General features: G+C 41.9%; 1 protein-coding gene across 1 annotated transcript in view; it reads right to left on the bottom strand.

Annotated features, from left to right (window-relative positions):
* Nucleotides 1-366: 366 nt before the first annotated feature.
* Nucleotides 367-22,133, bottom strand: part of PRPF4B (pre-mRNA processing factor 4B) — a 62,500-nt gene continuing 40,733 nt past the window's right edge. Inside the window, exons 6-15 of the mRNA XM_056521072.1 lie at nucleotides 20,333-20,534; nucleotides 15,444-15,517; nucleotides 15,146-15,236; nucleotides 12,515-12,662; nucleotides 9,726-9,863; nucleotides 9,463-9,616; nucleotides 8,740-8,854; nucleotides 6,598-6,749; nucleotides 4,655-4,741; nucleotides 367-2,945 (exon numbers count right to left, since the gene is read on the bottom strand). Of these exons, the coding sequence (XP_056377047.1) occupies nucleotides 2,742-2,945; nucleotides 4,655-4,741; nucleotides 6,598-6,749; nucleotides 8,740-8,854; nucleotides 9,463-9,616; nucleotides 9,726-9,863; nucleotides 12,515-12,662; nucleotides 15,146-15,236; nucleotides 15,444-15,517; nucleotides 20,333-20,534 (1,365 nt within the window). The 3' untranslated portion in view covers nucleotides 367-2,741. The remainder of the gene's footprint in view (nucleotides 2,946-4,654; nucleotides 4,742-6,597; nucleotides 6,750-8,739; nucleotides 8,855-9,462; nucleotides 9,617-9,725; nucleotides 9,864-12,514; nucleotides 12,663-15,145; nucleotides 15,237-15,443; nucleotides 15,518-20,332; nucleotides 20,535-22,133) is intronic.

Genomic DNA, 22,133 nt, shown 5'->3' with positions numbered 1-22,133 from the left:
CTTCGAAAGCAGTCCCTGCAAAGAGGGACATTATGATTCTGCTATAATTTACCATGCGTTCACTAAATGATGAAAGTGATCAACCCAAATATGAAAGCACTCCCTACAGTATATCCAGAGGTTCTATGACAAAATGAAAAACCATTTGTTTTGTACGTTTTTGTTTTCTAAATGCTTATCTACACATGCTGTCAAGAATGACCTTGTGAGGAAGATGAAGATGGTGTCTCAGCAAACCAGCCGTTGGGAGGCCTTGTCTTGCTTTCCATTTTCCATTCAGCACCATCAAGAGGAAAAGTGAGAAAATAGCACAAACATTAGTTATTATCAAAACCATAAAAATAAACACACTACACTGATCAGTAGTATGGGCATTACAAATTTATTTGGTATTGTAAAAGTCAAGAGCCATGGGAATCTACTCATCAGTAGCCTCTTTCTCCAAATACAGCATACATAACAATAAACCACAGTCTACTACTGAAATAAATGGATCAACTAGAAGTGGTACTACCCAATTTATCAGCTATGATCCAAAATGAATGCTTTAGAAATGGCTACAGATAACCTTGTTCACAAAAGACTTTATTATCTAAGGATGCATACTGAAAACATACAGATATCTGCATGAGTCACTGAACATGCAGTAGAACATCTGTCACTTGACAATAAGTGAGTCTCAATGGTTTATTCAAAAGGAACATCATGTAGACATTTTGTAACAAACAGATTCATTTACAAGAGAAATAAAAAGGTAAAGAAGCAATTACCGCTTATAAAAAGCAGCTGCTTTGCTCAAGAGTGGAGAGTTTATGCCTGTATTGAAAGACAACATGATCATGAACAATGAAACAAACAAAAAATTATTATTTTAATCAGAACCTACCAACAGCATAAAAGGGAGCTTCTTGTTACATGCCCTTGGTCAGAAAAGACATGTCCCTTTTGCGCTGTTAAGGGATACACATGAGTGAATTTTAACAGACAGAATTTTAAGGGCTCAAAACGGACAGCATTATACAGAGGACAGGGAGGGGACTGTCATGATACCTTGTGTTTTGGTCACACAAATCACAACTGTGAAAATGTCTTGATGTTTTGGCTGCTGCATCAAGACATAGGGGATAGGGGATAAGATGTCAGATCGCCGGGGTCCCGCTGCTGCAGCACCCCGCTATCATTACTGCGCAGAGCAAGATCGCTCTGCACATAATGACGGGCAATACAGGGGCCGGAGCATCGTTACGTCACGGCTCCGCCCCTCCGCGGTCGTCACGCCCCCTACCATAGACTTGCATTAAGGGGACGGGCCGTGATGTCATGAGGGGCAGAGCCATGACGTCACGCTGCTCCGGCCCCTGTATTGCCCGTCATTATGTGCAGAGCGATCTTGCTCTGTGCAGTAATGATAGCGGGGTGCTGCAGCAGCGATCCCCGGGGTCCCCAGCAGCTGGACAGCGGCGATCTGACATCTTATCCCCTATCCTTTGGATAGGGGATAAGATGTCTAGGGGCGGAGTACCCCTTTAAGTGCTCATGAGACTGGCTCTTTGCGTAAGGTGCCCAGAGCTTGTTGTATTGAGTGTTTCTCCAGCACCTCCTCTCAGCTGTGATTGACAGTTCAAGCTATTGTCTGATACAAAACAGAGATATCTGGGAACAAATCTCGAGCACTTGCCATCTCTGCACATGGGACATCTAGAGACGTTTTTTCTTGGTCATGCAGTTTGCTTGACCAAAGTGCAAGGTGTCCGTACACTCCCCTCTCTAACCTCTGTATAGTGCTGTCAAAAGGTTTTGAATGCTTAAAACTGCTAAAAGATAGCCCCTACATCTTTAAACGTCTGAAATGTAACTGTAACTATGTGGACATTGCAGATTTTTGTTGTAAGTTAATGGATTTAAAAGGGGAAAAAAAAAAACTGATTCATACAAAACAGAAAACGATTAAGAAACAGTACACTGAAGGCACACCCCATCAAGTGCACAAGCTCCACTAAAAACAAATGGAGAGAAACTTTGATTTGAGATACCACAAATATTGTCCAACTTAAAAGATTACAAAAGAACAAACAGTAGGCCATTTGTGAAACATGCAGGAGCAGAATGGTGCCACATTTTGCTACCAAATTTGTCTGTCAAATGACATTATATCTAAATGACATCTTAAAAAACCAGTGATGTTTGATGGTTTAGCTTACCTTCAGTGCACTGTAAGTTGTACACAACCTGCTTTAAAAGAAGAGACCATCCCTGCAGGCAGGCTCAAGAAGGAATAGGCCTCCTTTCGGCACTGACTAGACCAAGGGCATGCTGCTGAGGCCTGCGCACGCAACCTAGGAAAATGTGAATATAAACAGCATTTATGCTGGTCATGTATTCGTTCAAAACTAAATAAAAAAAATAAAAAATAAATGAGCCGTGACTGCTAAAAATAAAATCTTACATCCAAACATTAAATTGCAAGTGGATTTTTCACAAACATAAGCTTCAAAGCCAACTGTATTAGAGTATACAGTTCTGACAAATACAAGCATTTCTATGGTGAAAAAGTACAGATATCACAATTATTTATACAGTTCATAGAGAAAAAAATAAGTAAAATAAACCCTTGGTTTTAATTCAAACAATACAAGCTTCCTCAACTTTGCAAGGGAAATATTTATATGTTTATATACATTAACAAGCTGCTGTGGAAGGTCTTCAGTCCGGGTGTGAACTTTTCAAACCATTTCCCACATTTAGATCTTTTCCTGAATGAAAGGATGCTGAAGTGCTTGATTGATGCTTATTCGCTTTGCCGGGTCCAGCATCAGTATCTGATCTAATAAGTCTTTTAGCTGGTGAACTTTTTTACGCTGCTCTTCTGGTAGCCTCTGGCATCCAATTAAATCGGCCAACAGGTCCTTTGTTGGGTTAATAGTGCTCATGACAGTAACTTTCTCCTGTAAGGCACAAATCAAGAGTATGGCCATTACTAAGTCAAATAGATTATTAGCAAAAGGTTTACATATTGTGGGAAATGGATGTAATCTTAGCAAGATGCTACTACGTTGCCGAAAATTACATTTTAACCCCTTAACGACCACGAGCGTATATTTACACTCGTGGCCGGCTCCAGTTATGTGAAGCGTGCTCAGGAGCGGAGCGTGCTTCATACCAGACAGGTCCCGGTTGCTATCAGCAGCCAGGACCCGCAGCTAATACCAGATAGCATCGGTCTGGCTGATGTCCGGTATTCACCTTTTAGACGCCGCAATCAAAGTTGATTGCGGTGTCTAAAACGGGAGAAAAGTATCGCCGGTTAGCTCAGTTGGTTGTTCGGGACCTCCGTGGTGAAATCACAGTGTCCCGAACAGCTGAGAGAACAGCAAGAGCCTTCTTACCTTTCTCCCAGCTGTCCGATCAGCGCTTGATTGCTCCAAACCTGAGATCCAGGCTTGGGCAATCGAGCACCGATAACAATGATCAGTGTAATGCATGTTATATAGTCCCCTATGGTGGCTATAACATTGCAAAAAAAAAAAAAAAAAGGGGGTAAAAATATAAAGCTTGACCATTTAAAAAAACAAACATGTAAATAAAATAAAAAATAAAAATGTGGTATCACCACGTGTTAATATCTGAACTATAAAAATATATTGTTAAACCGCAAGGTAAATGGCGTGCTCGTAATAAAAATGCCAAAGTCCAAAATAGCAAATTTTTGGTCACTTTATACCATAAATTATTTTTTTTATAAAAAAAACAAAATCAAAAAGTCAGATAAAAAAAATGGTAACGATAAAAACTTCAGATCACTGCGTAAAAAAAGAGCCGTCAAACATCCCCATATGCGGAAAAATAAAATTACAGGGGTCAGAAAGGGACATTTCTAAACATATAAATTTTTGTGCATGTAGTTATGATTTTTTCCACAAGTAAAACAAAATCAAACTTATATAAGTAGGGTATCATTTTAATCATTTGGACCTACAGAATAAAGATAAGGTGTAATTTTTACCGAAAATTGCACTGCGTAGAAACGGAAGCCCCCAAAAACCTCTGCTTGTTTTAGGAAATGTCCAGAGTAGGAGCAAATCCCCATAGCAAACCTCTAATGTTTCTGGCAGTTCCTGAGACAAGCAGAGATGTCAGCAGAGAGCACCGTTCTCATAAAGAAAAGAACAACTCAACTTCAGCAGCTGATAACTACTGGAAGGATTAATATTTCTTAATAGAAGTAATTTACAAATCTGTTTAACTTTCCAGAGCCAGAAAATAAAAAAAATAAAAAATTATATATATATATGATTGCTTATGAAAGTCCACTCGGTGGATAAAAGTAAAAAAAAAACAAAGAAAACAAAAAAAAACATTTTTTAAAGATTTGTTTTAAAATTACATACAAATCTCATAATAAAAATTCTAATCACTCCCCTTTTCCCATTGGTCAAATAAAAAAAAAAGAACATTTAAAATTAAAAAACAAAAACATGTTCAGTATTGTGCACAGAATCGCACAAACTTTCAAAAGATTATCGATACCGCTTGGTAAACGGAAAAATAATCAAATAAAATATATCAAAAAACGGATTCAAATCTACATAACCCCAATAGGGTTAAAACACTTTAGTTATACAGGAATATATAGTTTAAAACAAAGATAACATACCCTTTCTGTGACTTTGTCAACTTCAATGTACATGAAATTCAAATTTGAATCGAAGTGTTGGTCCTTAAACACGCCTTTTCGAATCATCTATGAAAAGTAAAAAATAAAATTTTAAACCAAAACACATACATTGTATGCCATAATGAAGGAGAAACAAAACAATTAATACTTTAAATAGACATTGTCAAGCAAATACACTGCTCAAAAAAATAAAGGGAACACCAACACATCCTAGATCTGAATGAATGAATGAACTAATCATATGAAATACTTTTGTCTTTACATAGTTGAATGTGCTGACAACAAAGTCACACACAAATTATCAATGGAAATAAAAATTTGGCAACCCATGGAGGTCTGGATATGGAGCCACACTGAAAATCAAAGTGGAAAACCACACTACAGGCGGATCCAACTTTGATGTAATGTCCTTAAAACAAGTCAAAATGAAGCTCAGTAGTGTGTGTGGCCTCCACGTGCCCGTATGACCTCCCTACAGCGCCTGGGCATGCTCCTGATGAGGTCTGTGATGCAGTGTGGCATTGGTGGATGGTGCAAGACATGATGTCCCAGATGTGCTCAATCAGATTCAGGTCTGGGGAATGGGTGGGCCAGTCCATTGCATCAATGCCTTCCTCTTGCAGTAACTGCTGACACACTCCAGCCACATGAAGTCTAGCATTGTGTTGCATTAGGAGGAACCCAGGGCCAACCAAAGAAATGCCACCCCACACCATTACTGACCCACCACCAAACCGGTCATGCTGGAGGACTTTGCAGACAGCAGAACGTTCTCCACGGCGTCTCATGACTTTGTCTCATCTGTCACATGTGCTCAGTGTGAACCTGCTTTCATCTGTGAAGAGGACAGGGCGCCAGTGGCAAATTTGCCAATCTTGGTGTTCTCTGACAAATGCCACATGTCCTGCACAGTGTTGGGCTGTAAGCACAACCCCCACCTGTGGAGGTTGGGCTCTTATACATTTGAGTGGACACATTTGTGGCCTGCTAGAGGTCATTCTGCAGTGTTCTGGCAGTGATTCTCCTGCTCTTCCTAGCACAAAGGCGAAGGTAGCTGTCCTGCTACTGGGTTGTTGCCCTCCTACGGCCTCCTCCATGTCTCCTGGTAGCGCCTCCATGCTCTGGACACTATGCTGACACACAGCAAACCTTCTTACCACAGCTCGCATTGATGTGCCATCCTGGATGAGCTGCACTAACTGAGCCACTTGTGTGGGTTATAGACTCCGTCTTACGCTACCACTAGAGTTAAAGGACCACCAGCAAACAAAAGTGACCAAAACATCAGCCACGAAGCATAGGAACTGAGAAGGGGTCTGTGGTCACCACCTGAACAACCACTTCTTTATGGGGGGTGTCCTGCTAATTGCCTATAATTTCCACCTGTTGTGGAACAGCACGTGAAATTGATTGTCAATCAGTGTTGCTTCCTGAGTGTACAGTGTGATTTCACAGAAGTGTGATTGACTTGGAGTTACATAAGTGTTCCCTATATTTTTTTGAGCAGTGTATAAGAAACTAACAAAAATTCTCCTTGTTCATTAATCAAACCTTTTATCTCAACCTCCTTCTCAATTTCCATAATTCCGCTACTTTTCCTTCTTGGTGTTGCAATTTCAATGGTGTGTGTGTGTGTATATACACACACACAATGTATTTATTTAATTTATTTTTCATATAGTAAAGATGATATGAAATGTCTTAGTTGAAGGCCATATGGTACATGCACTTAATATACATTGATGACACCTACAGAGGTTTGATGGCCATACAGTGCAGTGCTCATTTTTCCCACACATAACTAAACTTTGGTCACTGTGGGTGACAAGCTGCTCAGAAAAATACTGCTTTATCATAGATATTGGGTCTGTCTACACATTCATAACAGTTTTCAGGTGCTAAGACACTTCATTTTATATTACCTTGTTTGGCATTTTTCCTTTTAGGTCCATTGCTAATTTTAGCATGTGGTTATTAGTTTTTCCAGGAAACAAGATTTTTCCAGTGTACAGTTCATATAATGTACAACCAACAGACCACATGTCTATTCCATAATCATAAATTTTACCAATTACTGTAGAGAAACAAAATGACTGTTTAGTATAAACACATTGTAAAAAAATAAATATATCTATACATAAATGTTATTTTACATATTTTCTAGACAATTTACCAGAAAATTATGCAGAATCATAATACTAAAATAACTGGCTCTACAGACAGTTTAACACACGACAAGGGTTACCAATCCATAAATAATAAAATACACAGTATTTTGGAGCCTATTGCAAACACACACTGGTTATGAACCCACTTCTGGTAATTTATAGGGGCAACCCGGCCCAAAATGATAATTAACCCTTGGTGAGAGTATCTGAGAATTTTTACCAACTATAGAACACCAATGAGGCTAAGATAAAGCTTAACTTTTACTTAAATCATAAATACAATTGAAATTGGGGTACACACAACTGACAAAATTTACAAGTTACCTTATTGTCAATCTTGTCAGTTGTGTGTACCCCAATTTCAATTGTAATTATGATTTAAGTAAAAGTTAAGCTTTATCTTAGGCTTATTGGTGTTCTATAGTTGGTAAAAATAAATTAATAAAACACTTGTCTCAAGTGTCGAGTCAGTACAGACAACAATGCAACCAAGACAATTCATAAGGGCCCGAAAAATAGGGCTGCAGAATATAAGAAACACACTACACCATGCCAAAATATAGCGGGTCAGGCTCTGTTTATTCATACTGAGATCATTTGCTAGATAGTTATGGTTTATTTGTGAATATAGGCATATACGTTTCTAATAGAAGACTGATCAAAAGTTGTGCTGAGAAAATGCTGACTAGTTGCCCATAGCAACCCATTAGACTGCTTCAACTTTCCTTCAGCTCAGGTTTTGATACATGTCCCCCCATATGCTTACTGGTATGTCCTAAATGTAGGCGTATATACTTTATATATTATATATATATTTTTTAAACATACAGTGGCTTCAATACAGATCTTCTAACTACTGTAGCTTATAGAGAATGTGTCATCAGTTTTTCTGGAGTTTTTATGGGTCCAAGTGGCTGCTGACTGAAAAGCATACCCATGAACACTTAGCAGGTGCTTTGGCAATATAGCAGCCCCCATAAATATGTACAGAAAAAAGTAAGAAGAAACTAGAACAGATTAGATAAAAAAAATGTAAGTTACTCAATTGCTGAGCTCTTTATTGGGGCGACCGGTCCCACTAGAACCCAATTAATGTTTGTTAGGCATTACTCAATGGTCGCATTTTGAGATTATTTTCATATGCAAGGTTCTATTTTTAGCTCACAAGTCCATTGCCCTAAAGTGGATGGACCCTGGAGTTCTCACCCTCGAGAGTTGGATGTCTCTTGTCAATGTCACGTACGAGTACTTGGTGTATAAACATCGTAAGTGCCCGGCTAAATTCTCTAAAGTGTGGGGTGTTTGGTGTGATTCACCCTACACGGCTTACACTCAATCTAGGTTTATCGACCTTTGTGACGCAATCCGGCCCACCCCTCAGTAAATCTTTGCCTCAATTTTGAAGTCTGCTGCACCGCTGGATCATTGCAGTTCTGCTGTGGCTATTCTGACATTGTTCTGGGAAGTCGAGCGTGGTCTCTGCTTGTTTGTATGTCTGTCTTTGAGTATTTTCGTTTGTGTGTCAGTCAATGGAAGATCTGTGTTTGTACTCTAGGTTTTAACACAGTGTCTACAAGTTCCCACTCTAGTGGATGGTTTTCACCTTTTGTTCTGTTATTTATGTGGTTTATAGTTTAGTTTATCGCTCTGACACCAATCCTTTCATATTCTTTGCCAAGAAGTGTTATCCAGCGTGCCGGCTGGATCGTTTACTTATAATGCATGCATTTCTGTTTATTATTATTTCTGTTTCATTGAGATACTTATATTGCAATAAACTCAGTAAAAAAAAATTAAAATTGTGTTTGTGTATACATACACAAAAAATAAATAAATTAACAAACACTGTGCATATCCTACATAAATTAGTAAAGCAAAAGTAAAATTTTAACTTACTGATTTCAGGAGCTCTGTAAAATCTACTAACAAGATATGGTGTAATATCGTTGTCTGCCACATGTGATGCAGAGCCAAAGTCACAAAGTTTAAGAATGGTTTTAGACTCGTTCACCTATGGAAAGAAATACACTAGTAAAGTTCAAACACTTATTTTAGAATATTTCTATGAATTTTATGTTCTATATACGATTTGTTTAGTCTATACACAGAAAATAAACCACTGTCAACCACTGCAACAATCTTTTTTATCATCCTTCCTATCACATCTAAACAAAAAAAAGTATATTTTGAAAAGATTGTTATTAATTTCAGTTCCTCCACCACTGCATGGTTGGGAAATCAGGGTTTAGTGACCACCTTTTAGGTGTTTTATAGTAATCCACCACTGCTGAAGTCCCCATCTGAACAGAAGGTAATGCCCAGGCAAGTCACCACTGCACACAGTGAGAATTTCAAGGACCTGGTAAGGCAAGCAGCAAGGGACTGGTATGGGGAGTACAGTCTGCCCATTTTTCACTTAATCTCAGCAGACAATCCCTTCAAGTGAATGGGCAATCCGTGTCTTCAGAACAGCTGTTTAACAAATTTGTACTCTACATAAAAAGGTTGAAATGTAGAACAAATGTGAACTATGCAGTTTTCATAGTTTTTTTTTTTTAACTCTGTAATGATACTGTATGCAAAACCCAAGTATTCACAATAAAAAACTCACATGCTTACCAGTATGTTATCAGGTTTAATATCAGCATGAAGTATGTTGCATCTTTTCAGAAGCTTTAAAGCCAAAAAGAGCTGCTGACTGTACGACCTGACAGCTTTGATATGTAAGCCTACATCTTTACCATACTTCTTCAAAACTTCTCTCAGGTTCATACTGAATGATAAAGAGAAATAGTAATTACTCATTAATATAAAGGTGTTTTGTAAGCATCATGTGAACAAAATGCCAAAATAATACTGTAATTCAGAAAATATTGCATTACCTTAGTGGTTCAAACACCAGACACAAGTGCTGCTTATGGTAAAAGTGACGAAACAAACGCAAGCAGTGAAATTTGTCATCTGGGTCAGCATCATTCAGCTTCTTCAGAAACTCCAATTCTTTTAAACCAGTTTTTTGCCTAAAATACAATTTGTTTAACATCGTAATATCAATAATAGGATACAACATTTCATTGTCTGCTAGCACTAAAAATGGTATAAGTGAATCATAAAAGCACTTCTATTGAAATGGACTGCATCTATCTACACTGCGTCTATCATTCTCACATATGTATTTAAAAAGGTTTCTAGAAATTAGGATAAATCAGATAGAGGTGATTAAATATGCAGATGTGTTCCAGAACATCTTGTCCGTAATCCCATTAAAGAACACAGAATTTGGCCTCTGCAAATATTAAAAATTCTTGAACAGATGTCAAGTTTATTATAAGTGAAAGGATTAGGATTAATGTTAATTTAAAATCATAAGGGCAGGAAAAACAAAACATTTTTAAACCATTCTTGACTATATTTCTTACTGCATGTAACAGGTTCAGCGAAACAGCAGTACTCTCTGGGGAACCAAAACTTATGTCCTATCCTATCTCCTGTATGGGGGCCCCACTAATCCACATTCTAGGAGACTAGCGCAAGTGACGGCTCAGTCGGTGATTGGCTGAGCAGGCTGTCGTTTGCGCTCGTTTCTGAAGGTGGGGGCTGGAGTGCGCCATGGACTGGTAAGTATCAGTGCCACGTACAGGAGATCACTGGGGTCCCAATGGTTGAACCCTCAACAATCAGATACTTCTCCCCTATTCTGTGGATTAGGTACTTTTAAAGAGTACCTCTTTAACACCTTAAATTCATCCCCTATACAAAGGCAACCCAGTAATCCATGCACGTAGCAAACTAAGCTGTGTGCTGGATAACTGGTGACTACAGTCGCCATGCCCCCTCCATTCATGTCTGTGGGAGGAGGCATGACATCTGCGTACTAGTCGTCACGCCCCCTCAGACATGAATGGAGGGGGCATGGCGTGACGCCACGAATGTGAAAGCCCAAAGCTTCCGTGCGACGCTGCTGCCGCCTCGGAGATGGCGGTGGTCCCCAGCGGCGGGTCCCCCGCGATCAGACATCTTATTCCCTATCCTTTGAATAGGGGATAAGATTTTTTTCGGTGGAGTACCCTTTAAGGACAGAGGGCGTCTATGAAGTGCGCTCAGTGTCATAGCAGGATGGTTCCAGATTCTATCAGCAGTTGGGACCCCTGGCTAATACTCGACATCACCAATCAGGGTGATAGACATTAAATTGGCACTGTCAGATTCAAAACTTTTTATATGTTGTACATCATGGCAAAACATTAACCTTTCTCATTTGCTTCATAAGAAAAATGTAATTTCCTTTTTATAGAAATCATGGTTTATTTTAAATCATGGCTTTGTCCAAGCTGATGCACAGACATGGACAAAGTCCAGTGAGTGAGGGTGGGCTAGCACTCCTCTGTGCTCTCTCCTGTCTGATAGCACTCCTCTGTGAGCTCTCTCCTGTCCTATCAGGCAGAACAGAGGAGTGCTAGCCAACCCTCACATACTGGACTTTGTTCATGCTTGTGCTTCAGCTTGGACAAAGCCACGATTTCTATAAAAATTAAATAACATTTTCTTATGAAGTATATTAGAAAGGGTTATGTTTTGCCAAGATGTACAACATATAAAAAGTTTTTGTATCTGACAGTGCCCATTTAACTCTTTAGACGCTGCAATCAAATTTGATTGATAAAATGTAAAAAATCTCATCTTGGCAGTTTAGCAGAGCTGATCGGGATACCCACTGTAAAATCACAGGGTCATGATCAGCTGAAAGGACGAGCAGAGGGTCTCCACCTGCCTCTGCCTTGTTTATTATTGGTGCTTCAGTGCTAATCCTTAGGATAGGGGATAAGTTTTTCAATACCGGTCTACTCCTTTAAGTTGTTAATGATTGCTCACCAGGCTGTTTTCCTGCTGTCTTGTCCTGTTACAGCCCTTTCCTAATGAAATATCTATGGCTGCTATCAAGACAGAACACAGTATAAATCAATGGTGTCTTCTGGGAGGTGTATATATCTATCAATAGGCTGCATAGTATCGCATGGTATAAACTTACAGTGAGATACGGCACCCATAGGGTCACATTGTGTGTGTGTGTGTGTATGTGTGTGTATGTGTGTGTGTGTATGTGTGTGTGTGTATGTGTGTGTGTGTGTGTGTATGTGTGTGTGTGTGTGTGTGTGTGTATGTGTGTGTGTGTGTGTGTATGTGTGTGTGTGTGTGTGTGTGTGTGTGTATGTGTGTGTGTGTGTGTGTGTGTGTGTGTGTGTGTGTATGTGTGTGTGTGTGTGTGTATGTGTGTATGTATATATATATATATATATATATATATATATATATATATATATATATATATATATATATATATATATATATATATATATATATATATATATATATATATATATATATATATATATATATATATATATATATATATATATATATATATATATATATATATATATATATATATATATATATAGTGTGAATCACAGGGTCATGATGTGTTTAGTGTGCACGGTGGAAGCTGCCCTAACATGCACACTAAGCATGCATTAAGAAGATGATGTGAAAATGGCCTTGGTCTCTAAAGGAGCAGTAAATAGACAAGGCAGTACTACAAGAACTGCACCAAACCAAATTAACAGCGATTCAACAATTTTACTAAATGAATAAAGCGCTAAGGGATACTTACATTAATTCATTGTTTCTAATGATTTTAACTGCAACCTCTTGACTAGCTCTTGCCATGTCTCGAGCACGCACAACATTACTGAATACACCTTGTCCAGTATATCCATAGACATTATATCGTTTCTCCAAAATTTCACCTATGTTAACACCTAAAACAATGAATGAAAAAAAGAAGCTGGACTTAAATGGGTATTTAATAACACAAGAGAATGAAAATATACATACCATTAAACCTATCATTGTATCCCATCATTAAATAAAACATTGTGTTGAACTGGACATAGTAAGCAGTACCGGTAATAGAGCAGTTTCAAATATAAACCACAGTGGCCTAGACAAACTTAAAGGGATACTTTGTCCCAAGAGATCTTATCCCCTATTCAAAGGATAGGGGATAAGATGTCTGATCTCGGGGTCCCGCTGCTGGGGACCACCGTGATCTCGGCAGCTGCACCCCAGACATCCAGTGCACGGAGCGAACTTCGCTCCGTGCCGGATGACTGGTGATGCAGGGCGGAGGCTCGTGATGTCACGGTAATGCCCCGCTCGTGACATCACGGCCATGCCCCCTCAATGCAAGTCGTACGAGGATAAGATGTCTAGGGGCGGAGTACTCCTTTAAAGGGAATGCGTAGTCCAGATTTATTTTCACTGATTAGAGACAGATACTGAAACACTAACTTTTTCAAAAAAAAATTATATTTTCTGGTTGTATATATGTTTATTTTTTGTAAATTCTTATGATGTCAGCCCTACTGCCAGAGCTCTCCTCAAAGCACTAAAGAGAATGGCTTTACAGGAGCCCCAATGAACATAACAATAGACTGAAGCTGACCCACTGATTCCTATGGGAGTTTTTTTTAGGAATGTTTGTGACCTTTCCTCTACCGACCCTAGTTGACAGCCCTATACAGCCACGCTCTTAATTTATCCCCCCAAAAATTTGCTAACAGATCAGATTTTTAAAGGGGTACTCCACTGGCAATAATTATTTTTTTTTTATCAACTGGTGCAAGAAAGTTAAAACAGGTTTGTAAATTACTTCTTTAAAAAAATCTTAATCCTTCCAGTACTTATCAGCTGCTGTATGACCAACAGGAATTTCTTTTCTCTACTGACACCTCTGTCCATGTCAGGAACTGTCCAGAGCAGGATAGGTTTTCTACGGGGATTTGCTCCTGCTCTGGACAGTTCCTGACATGGACAGAGGTGTCAGCAGAGAGCACTGTGGTCAGGCAGAAAGGAAATTCAAAAAGAAAAGAACTTCCTGTGGGTCATACAGCAGCTGATAAGTTCTGGAAGGATTAAGATTTTTTAATAGAAGTAATTAAAAAACCTGTTTAACTTTCTGGCACCAGTTGATTTAAAAAAAATAATGTTTTTTTTTCTTCCAGTGGAGTACCCCTTAACCACGCAGGGTTTTACAGTTTTTGCACTTTTGTTTTTTTCCTCCTTACCTTTTAAAAATAATAACTCTCAATTTTCCACCTAAAAATCCATATTATGGCTTATTTTTTGCGTCACCAATTCTACTTTGCAGTGACAGTCATTTTACCCAAAAATCCACGGTGAAACCGAAAAAAAAATCATTGTGCGACAAAATCAAAGAAAGAACGTCATTTTGTAAATTTTGGGGGCTTCCGTTTCTACGCAGGGCATATTTCAGTAAAAATGAAACTTATTATTCTGTAGGTCCATACGGTTAAAATGATACCCTACTTATGTAGGTTACATTTTGTTGTACTTCTGGAAAAAATCATAACTACAAGCAGGAAAATGTATACGTTTAAAAATTTCCTTTTCTGACCCCTATAACTTTATTTTTCCACGTACATGGCGGTATGAGGACTCATTTTTTGCGCCATGATCTGAAGTTTTTATCGGTACCATTTTGATCACTTTTTATTCATTTTTTAATGGTATAAAAAGAGACCAAAAATACGCTTTTTGGGACTTTGGAATTTTTATACGTATACGCAATTGACCGTGCGGCTTACCGATATCTTTTTATAGTTCGGACAGTTACGCACGCGGCGATACCACATATGTTTATTTATACTGTTTTATTTTCTTAATGGGAAAAGGGGGGTGATTCAAACTTTTATTAGAGAAGGTGTTAAATTATCTTTATTAACACGTTTTTTTTGCAATGTTATAACTCCCATAGGGGCCTATAACATTACATACACTGATTTTTTACACAGATCGCTGGCGTCTATTAACATGCCTGTGATCAGTGTTATCGGCGCTTGACTGCTCCTGCCTGGAACTCCGGCACGGAGCAGTCATTCGCCGATCGGACACAGAGGAGGCAGGTAGGGCCCCCCCCCCCCCCGGTGTCTTGTAACCTGTTCGGGATGCCGCGATTTCACCGCGGCGGTCCCGAACCGCCCGACTGAGCAGCCGGGATAGTTTCACTTTAGAAGTTGATGGCCGCCGGGACCGCCGTGATATGATGCGGGGACACCGTGTGACCCCGCGGCATATCGTGGCAGCCGGCGCAGGGCGTAAATATACGTCCTTTGTCGTTAAGGAGTTAAGGTTAGTATGATATCACGCATTTCTAGGTTATAAATCAAAAGGCACAACTTTTAAGGGATTCCCTAAGTAAAATACTGAAAGAAGAACATACGGTAATAGCCTTCAGCATCAGTCCAGTTATCTCTCAAGTTGGGATTTTCCTTGAAGTCCTTTCCAATACCGGCAGCTCTAAAACGAGCACTCTGTATTACAACACAAAACAGTTATTGAGAAAATGTCAAACTTTAAGATTAAGCATATCTGTTATTAAGTAGACTTATAAAAGCAGTTCATGTATAATAGGTGCAGTTAGACATTAACATTATCTTGTATTAAGTCACAATGAAAACAAATAGAACACTGAAAACAAATAGAATTATGTATATAAATAAGAATTATAGAACACTTACATCAAAATATGCTGCAAACATGTCATCAGATTCTGTAAACATGTCAGGAGCAGATATTTTTTTCTGTGCAGCACCTGTGAAAGACAAAAAACAGATTTTTTTTGTTGTACTCACCGTAAAAACTCTCTTGTAGCCTTCATTGGGTGACACCTATACTGATGGTATATGCTCTTGCCACTAGAAGGCAGTGACACTAGGAAAAAAAAAAAAAGTCGGCTCCTCCCTGCCAGGATATACCCACCCACTGGAAGTGAGGTAAACAGTTTTGCAACAAAGCAGGAGAAGCCAACAAAGAGCTATGTCCGAAGGACCCTAGAAAAGAATCCTGGATAAAAAAAAAAACAATAACTGGAAGAGAATACCCGGACAAAAAAAAATGAAGAAATGGGAGGGTGCGGTGTCCCCCAATGAAGGCTACAAGAAAGAGATTTTACGGTGAGTACAAAAGATCTGCTTTTCTCGGTCGTTCTTCATTGGGGACACCTATACTGATGGGACGTACCAAAGCAGTCCCTTAGGGCGGGAACAACCACCAGCGAAAGGGAATCAGTCCCGAGACCGAACCCACTCATCCATAAGGCCTGCGGAAGAGACCCCACACCAGAGACAATCAAGGCCCAGAAACAGAGCTCCCGGAAGATCCCTCGGCCATGGAGATAGACTAGGATGCCAAGGAAGGGACCATCCTTCGCAGAGACTCTAAACCCATGGTAATGATAGAGAGACAAATAAGGACGACCAAAAAGCTAGACGGGCCGGAACCATCCCGGAAGGGGGGTAGGAAACCAACTTAAAGGAACACAGAAGCAGACAGAGTGCAAGCCCGGCTGGAAAACAAGAATGGAAAGAGCACGACCAAAGAACCCCATCCAGAGTCAACCGATTCAAGAGAACATGGCGAAAAAAAGCCAGGGAGAGAAGTACGTCTGAGCAGAAGGCGAACACAGAAGGGGGAGACTGAAAACCACCGGGAAAAAAAGACTGCAACAGGCTCTAGAGAGGCATGGTGCAGAATATCAATGATCTGAACATCTGCAGACCCAAAAATTCCTATCCAGGAGCCCGCCGTGAGGCGAAACAGTTCAACTGGTGTAATTCAGACGACCGGAACGCCCTCCATCTCGAGAGAACATGGACCACGAAGGAGAAGATGGAAGAGAATAATGGCCAAGAAAGAGCAAAATGCCCAGCGATAGACATGGAAACTGGAGGTTCCTGAGTCATCTGACAGATGAACAGGGAAGAAAAACTGACAAGAAAGGACCGGAAGACCCTGAAAAGTAGTATTTCAGAGCACCAGAGTGGCCGACATAGAAACTGGAGCTTCCCGAGCCTCCTGGAAGACTTACACACGAAGGGCAAGTAAACCCAATGTCCGAGAAAAGCTCCAGATGACAAACATCCGTGCAGACACAAGAAGTGCAGTACAGAAGGACCGCCCCATAAATTGTATCGTAGAGAAGTCTGGCAGGACCGCTATGCATGCCAGAGACCTCAACTGTCACTAAGGCCAAAAGAACCAGGAGGGGCTACCTAGAAAAGAAGGCACGCTACAGCATCCTAGGATAGTGTCCAGACAATGAGACTAACTGGTATTGGCCCCCAGCGGTCCGAGGGAACTGAGACTTACTGGTCTTGGACCCAGCGGCCCGAGGGAACCGAGACTTACCGGTCTTGGACCCAGCGTGGGCCAAAGGGGGGGGGGGGGGGCGGGAAGGAAAGCAATGGTAGGACCCAAACGACAGACGGTGGCTAGACCAGCTGTCGTCGAGCCATACATGATTGCATAAACCCCTCCAACAGAGAGAGAGTTGCATGGCTGCATGAGCAGCAGTAGATAACCAGAAACAGGAAGACAGCAAGGATGCAGTAGTGGGCAGTAAGCCACAGGCAGAGAGAATGAAAAGCCCTTTGGAATGCTCTCAGCGAAAAACAAGGGCCTAGCCAGATACCCCGTGGAAGGGGGATTGCCAAAGTGCGCCAGGTACTGTAGGAGCAGGGAAATGCTGCTTTACAGCAAAGGAACAAAGTACTGGTGGACGTAGCCCCCAGGAACTCTACGAGAACATATCGAGGAGCCAATATGTGTCCCAAGAGGGATCGAAATACTGGACACTGGAGCTGGGCAAAGGTGCACAGACATGACTACAAATGCAAGGAACAAGCGTGCGCACACACACACACACAAAGCAAGCAAACGCATTGAGAGGAAGTCCCCATTGGGGCGAAACCCTGGGCCAGACGGGCACCAATGGAGCCAGTCTGGTCATGTGTAAGGCAACAGAGCAGGCGCCCGAGCCACCCTGCACAGGAATCCAGGAAGATACCTGGAGGAATAGGGGGGCGTTGAACTGACTGACACCCCACCAGGCCCCATGCCAGAACCGAGGTGGTCAACCGGGAACAAGATTACAGGAAGGCCAGAGGCACACCCAACCGACAGAAGGGAAGGTGGGTTCTACACATGCAGAGGGACTGTAGCACATGCAGGGACACAGACATGGATACCTCACGATAGTAGTGAGGTACCAAGAATGCCGACACAAAAGAAAGCGCAGACATCCAAAAGTCCGGCAGTATGGAGGACAGGCTCAGCACCCAAAAGTGTGTCACAACCATGCCCCTAGTAGACTAACTTGGAACTCGTAGAAAGGGAAACCGAGAGTGCTCCTGTTGCTGTGAAAAGCCATGGAACCTGAAGGAAATGCCCACACCCGTCTCCTAATGGTGCCACACACCAGGACGATTGTCGCAGCTGCAAGAGATGAACATGCAGACACAGTCTGTTTGGGATAACTGGTTCAATGAACCCACAAAGACACACTTTGTGAAACTTCACATAGAAAGTGAGTCACCGGGATGAAGTCACAGGAGCAGCAGGAAGGGGGAGGTGACCTGGCGGATTAGAACCAGACACAGTCTGGCTATATGGCATAGGGACCATGGCCACACCGGGTCCCGCATTTAGAACCACACATTGAAAGTGGGTTACCAGCCTTCAGCTGTGAGAGAGCGGCAGGCATGAAGAGAGGGACCTGGTAAAGCAGGGAACCCTGTGAACCAGTACGTGGGTGCATTGTATTAGGCCCATGGAGCAACATGGAACTACACCTTGGCAGTGGGTTACCTGAACTTCCGACCACTGAGTGGGAAGTGTATGGTAGTTGACACGACATAGCAGTAAATGAAGCAGACAACCGTCTGGCTGACCGGTATAGAATTCCTGAACGCACAGGATCACTCCTCCGAACCCTCCCACAGAAAGTGGGGTATTGGAGTACGGTGGTGTCTGAGACAATGCAGATTGATGTCTGGCTGACTGGCATCATTCCTGTGTACTTGCAGGGACCCTCGTCCCTGCAAGTACATCGCCCCTGGCCTGGCCTCCCATTGCCCCTGTGGACAAGGTGAGTAAGAGGGGTGGAGCAAAAAATTGTGTCAGATGCAGAATGGCACCGATGAAAGAGCTGGGAAGCTGCGGCAGCTATACGGGCGGCCGGCAGAAGCGCAGAGCCGGCTGTCTATAGAACTAACGTACTGCTGTGCGGCAAGAGGATAAGCTGCCGCACAGCCCACAGAGCCCCCACAACTGAAAGCCCCAATACAAAATGACAGGGATTTGAAAGGAAGGGGGGATTGGTGCAGTCATGGGGCCGCTGGTAGCATGACCCGGAGGCCACAAGGAGTCTCTCCCAGCACAGCCACGAGTAAAGGGAGCTGGCAGTGGAAGGAGAAGGGACCCCCGGACAGCCAGGAGAGAAAACCTACAGAAGAGGGGGGGGGGGGGGGGGGGTCTGTTAAACATACTCACCCACGGACTCCATCTTCTTATACACACCCTGGCATCCTTAACCAGCTTATTGCCACGCTGCAACATACCAGGCTAAGATAGCAGGGCGAGCAGGGGCAGTGGGGGACCCATACGCAGGGGCGAGAAGGGGTTAACAGTACATACTCTATGTCTGTGCCCCTTTGTCGCATATGGGTGAACAGGTAGCGTCATGCTCCTGAACCCCCACCTGAAAAAGGGAAACAAAAAGGAGAAAAAAAAAAACCTAACTAAACAGGCCTTACTAGAAAATAATTAAAAAAGACCAGGTCTGGAGAGCTCCCAGACCTGTCTTGCCTCCTACTGACACTAGCTAAAACTGATTACCTCACTTCCTGTGGGCAGGTATATCCTGCCAGGGAGGAGCTGACTTTTTTTTCCTAGTGTCAGAGTCTCCTAGTGGCAAGAGCATATACCCTTCAGTATAGGTGTTCCCCAATGAAGGACGACTGAGAAACAAGGGTTTCAATTAAATAGGAATAAAAGCTCTTTGAATCCAGAAAAAATACATACTGTATATCTGCATTAAAGGGAACCAGTCAGTAGATTTTAGCATATAACACGCTTGGCAATGTGTTATATATGCTAAAAATATCCTCACCATCCCCAGGGTACGTTTGTGTTCCCAGGGATGGTGAAGATGTTAAGTTATAAATTCCCCCTGGCAAGTAGTTCCCCTGGGCGGGATCTTACACTTAACAGCTCCGTTAGCTGCGGCCGTGACCCCGCCCCGATGGCTTGAATGACGGCTAGCTTCATCTCTCTGCTCCCTAAGCAGAGGGAGCAGAGCGATGATGCGAGCAGTCGTTCAAGCAGTCGGGGTGGGGCCACGGCTGGAGCTAATGATGCTGGTAAGTGTAAGTCCCTGCCCAGGGGACTACTTGCCGGAAGGCCCGGGGGCGACTTTATAACATAATATCTGCACCATCTTTGGGGACACAAACTTCCCCCGGGGATGATGAGGATAATGATTTTAGCATATATAACACATTGCCAAGCTTTATATATGCTAAAATCTAACGATTGGTTCCCTTTAAGTATATTCCACAATAACACTTACCATTATTCTGTTCGGTCATAAGGTTGTGTTTGGCTTTTACGGAAGCCTCAAAGTTATCCAAATTCTCTCGTTCATATTCCTTCACATCTGCTGCAACCCGCTCGAGAATATCATCTGGAGAAGGAGAACGACTCCGTGCACTACTCTGTGGACTGCTCGGCTCTGAGTTAACAGACATATTGCTGTCTTCTTTTAGGTATTTCTGCAGAGTTAAATAAAGACAACACTTGTTTTTTTAAATGATACAATTAAAACAAGGTATGAAACAGGCAATGATGTCATCCACCTTTCTTGGCATTCCATGGACAACCAACAAATTCCTAAATCAATATTAGGCATCATTTCAAAAAGCAACTGTAGCTGGAAACCTTTTTTTTTTTTTTTTAATCAACCTGTCCCAGAAAGTTAAACAGATTTGTAAATGACTTCTATTTAAAAATCCTAATTCTTCCAGTACTTAGCTACTTTTTGCTCCACAGGAAGTTCCTTTCTTTCTGAATTTCCCTTTGGGCTGACCACAGTACTCTCTGCTGACACCTCTGTCTATTTTAGGAACTGTCCAGAGCAGGATAGGTTTGCTATGGGGATTTTCTCCTACTTTGGACAGTTCCTAAAATGCAGAGAGCACTGTGGTCAGACAGAAAGGAAATCCAAAATGAAAAGAACTTCCTGTGGAGAAAAAAAGCAGCTGATAAGTACTGGAAGGATTAAGATTTTTTAATAGAAGTAATTTACAAATCTTTATCTTTCTGGCACCAGTTGATTTAAAGAAAATGTTTTCCAGCAAAGTACCCCTTTAAAGATATCTCCACACAATTTAAAATTCCTTAATCTTTATGAAGATTAATCCAAATTTAGAGCTTGCAACATACAAAAGTAGATTTTTGTACTTACCGTAAAATCTCTTTCTCTGAGCTTCCATTGGGGGACACACTGGGTATATGCTGATTGCCACTAGGAGGCTGACACTAGGCAAAAAACAAAACAATAGAAAGTCGGCCCCTTCCCGGCAGGATATACCTGCCTCCTGGCTCTGTGCAACTCAGTTTAGTTCCAAAGCAGAAGGAGAACTGACAAAGAAAGGAACAGTCCAAACAGAAAACCCAGACAAAAGAAGGGGACCAACCACAAAAAAAAAAAAAAAAAAAACACACCACAGCGGTGGAAACTGGCTGGCCCCAAACAAACCAATGGGCGGGTGCCGTGTCCCTCAATAGAAGCTCCGAGAAAGATTTTGCGGTAAGTACAAAAATCTACTTTTCTTGAGCGCTTCATTGGGGGACAAAGGACCATGGGACGTCCTAAAGCAGTCCCTGGGGAAGGTAAGACCAACATCCCAGCCAGAAAAGAACTTAGGTGGATGGCTGAACTGCAAAACCCTGCGGCCCAGGCCTGCGTCAGAGGACGCAAAAGGTATGAACACGGTAAAACTTGGCAAAAGTATACAGAGACTACCAAGTCGCCACCTTGCAAACCTACAGAGCCGAAGCCCCGTGTCTTACCGCCCAGAAGGCATCACCACACGGGTGGAGTGAGCCGTTACTCGAAAGGGGGTACCTGACCATTGCAACGAAACACCTTGAAATGGCGGAGCGTATCCACTGGGAGATAGAGGCCTTGGAAGCCGGGAGCCCCTTTCCTGGCTCATCGGGTAGCACAGAGAGTCACACCGCCGGAAGGAGGAAGTGACCAACAAATAGGTCCGAACTGCCCGAACCAACTCCAGCTTGTGAAACTGGTGCTCACCCGGATGAGAAGGGGACAAGCAGAAAGTAGGAAACACAATCTCCTCGTCCAAGTG

Source organism: Hyla sarda, chromosome 5 (assembly GCF_029499605.1).
Source record: "Hyla sarda isolate aHylSar1 chromosome 5, aHylSar1.hap1, whole genome shotgun sequence".
Lineage (NCBI taxonomy): Eukaryota > Metazoa > Chordata > Amphibia > Anura > Hylidae > Hyla > Hyla sarda.
Note: the sequence above shows the minus strand (reverse complement) of the source record. Positions and strands in the feature narration are given on the sequence as shown.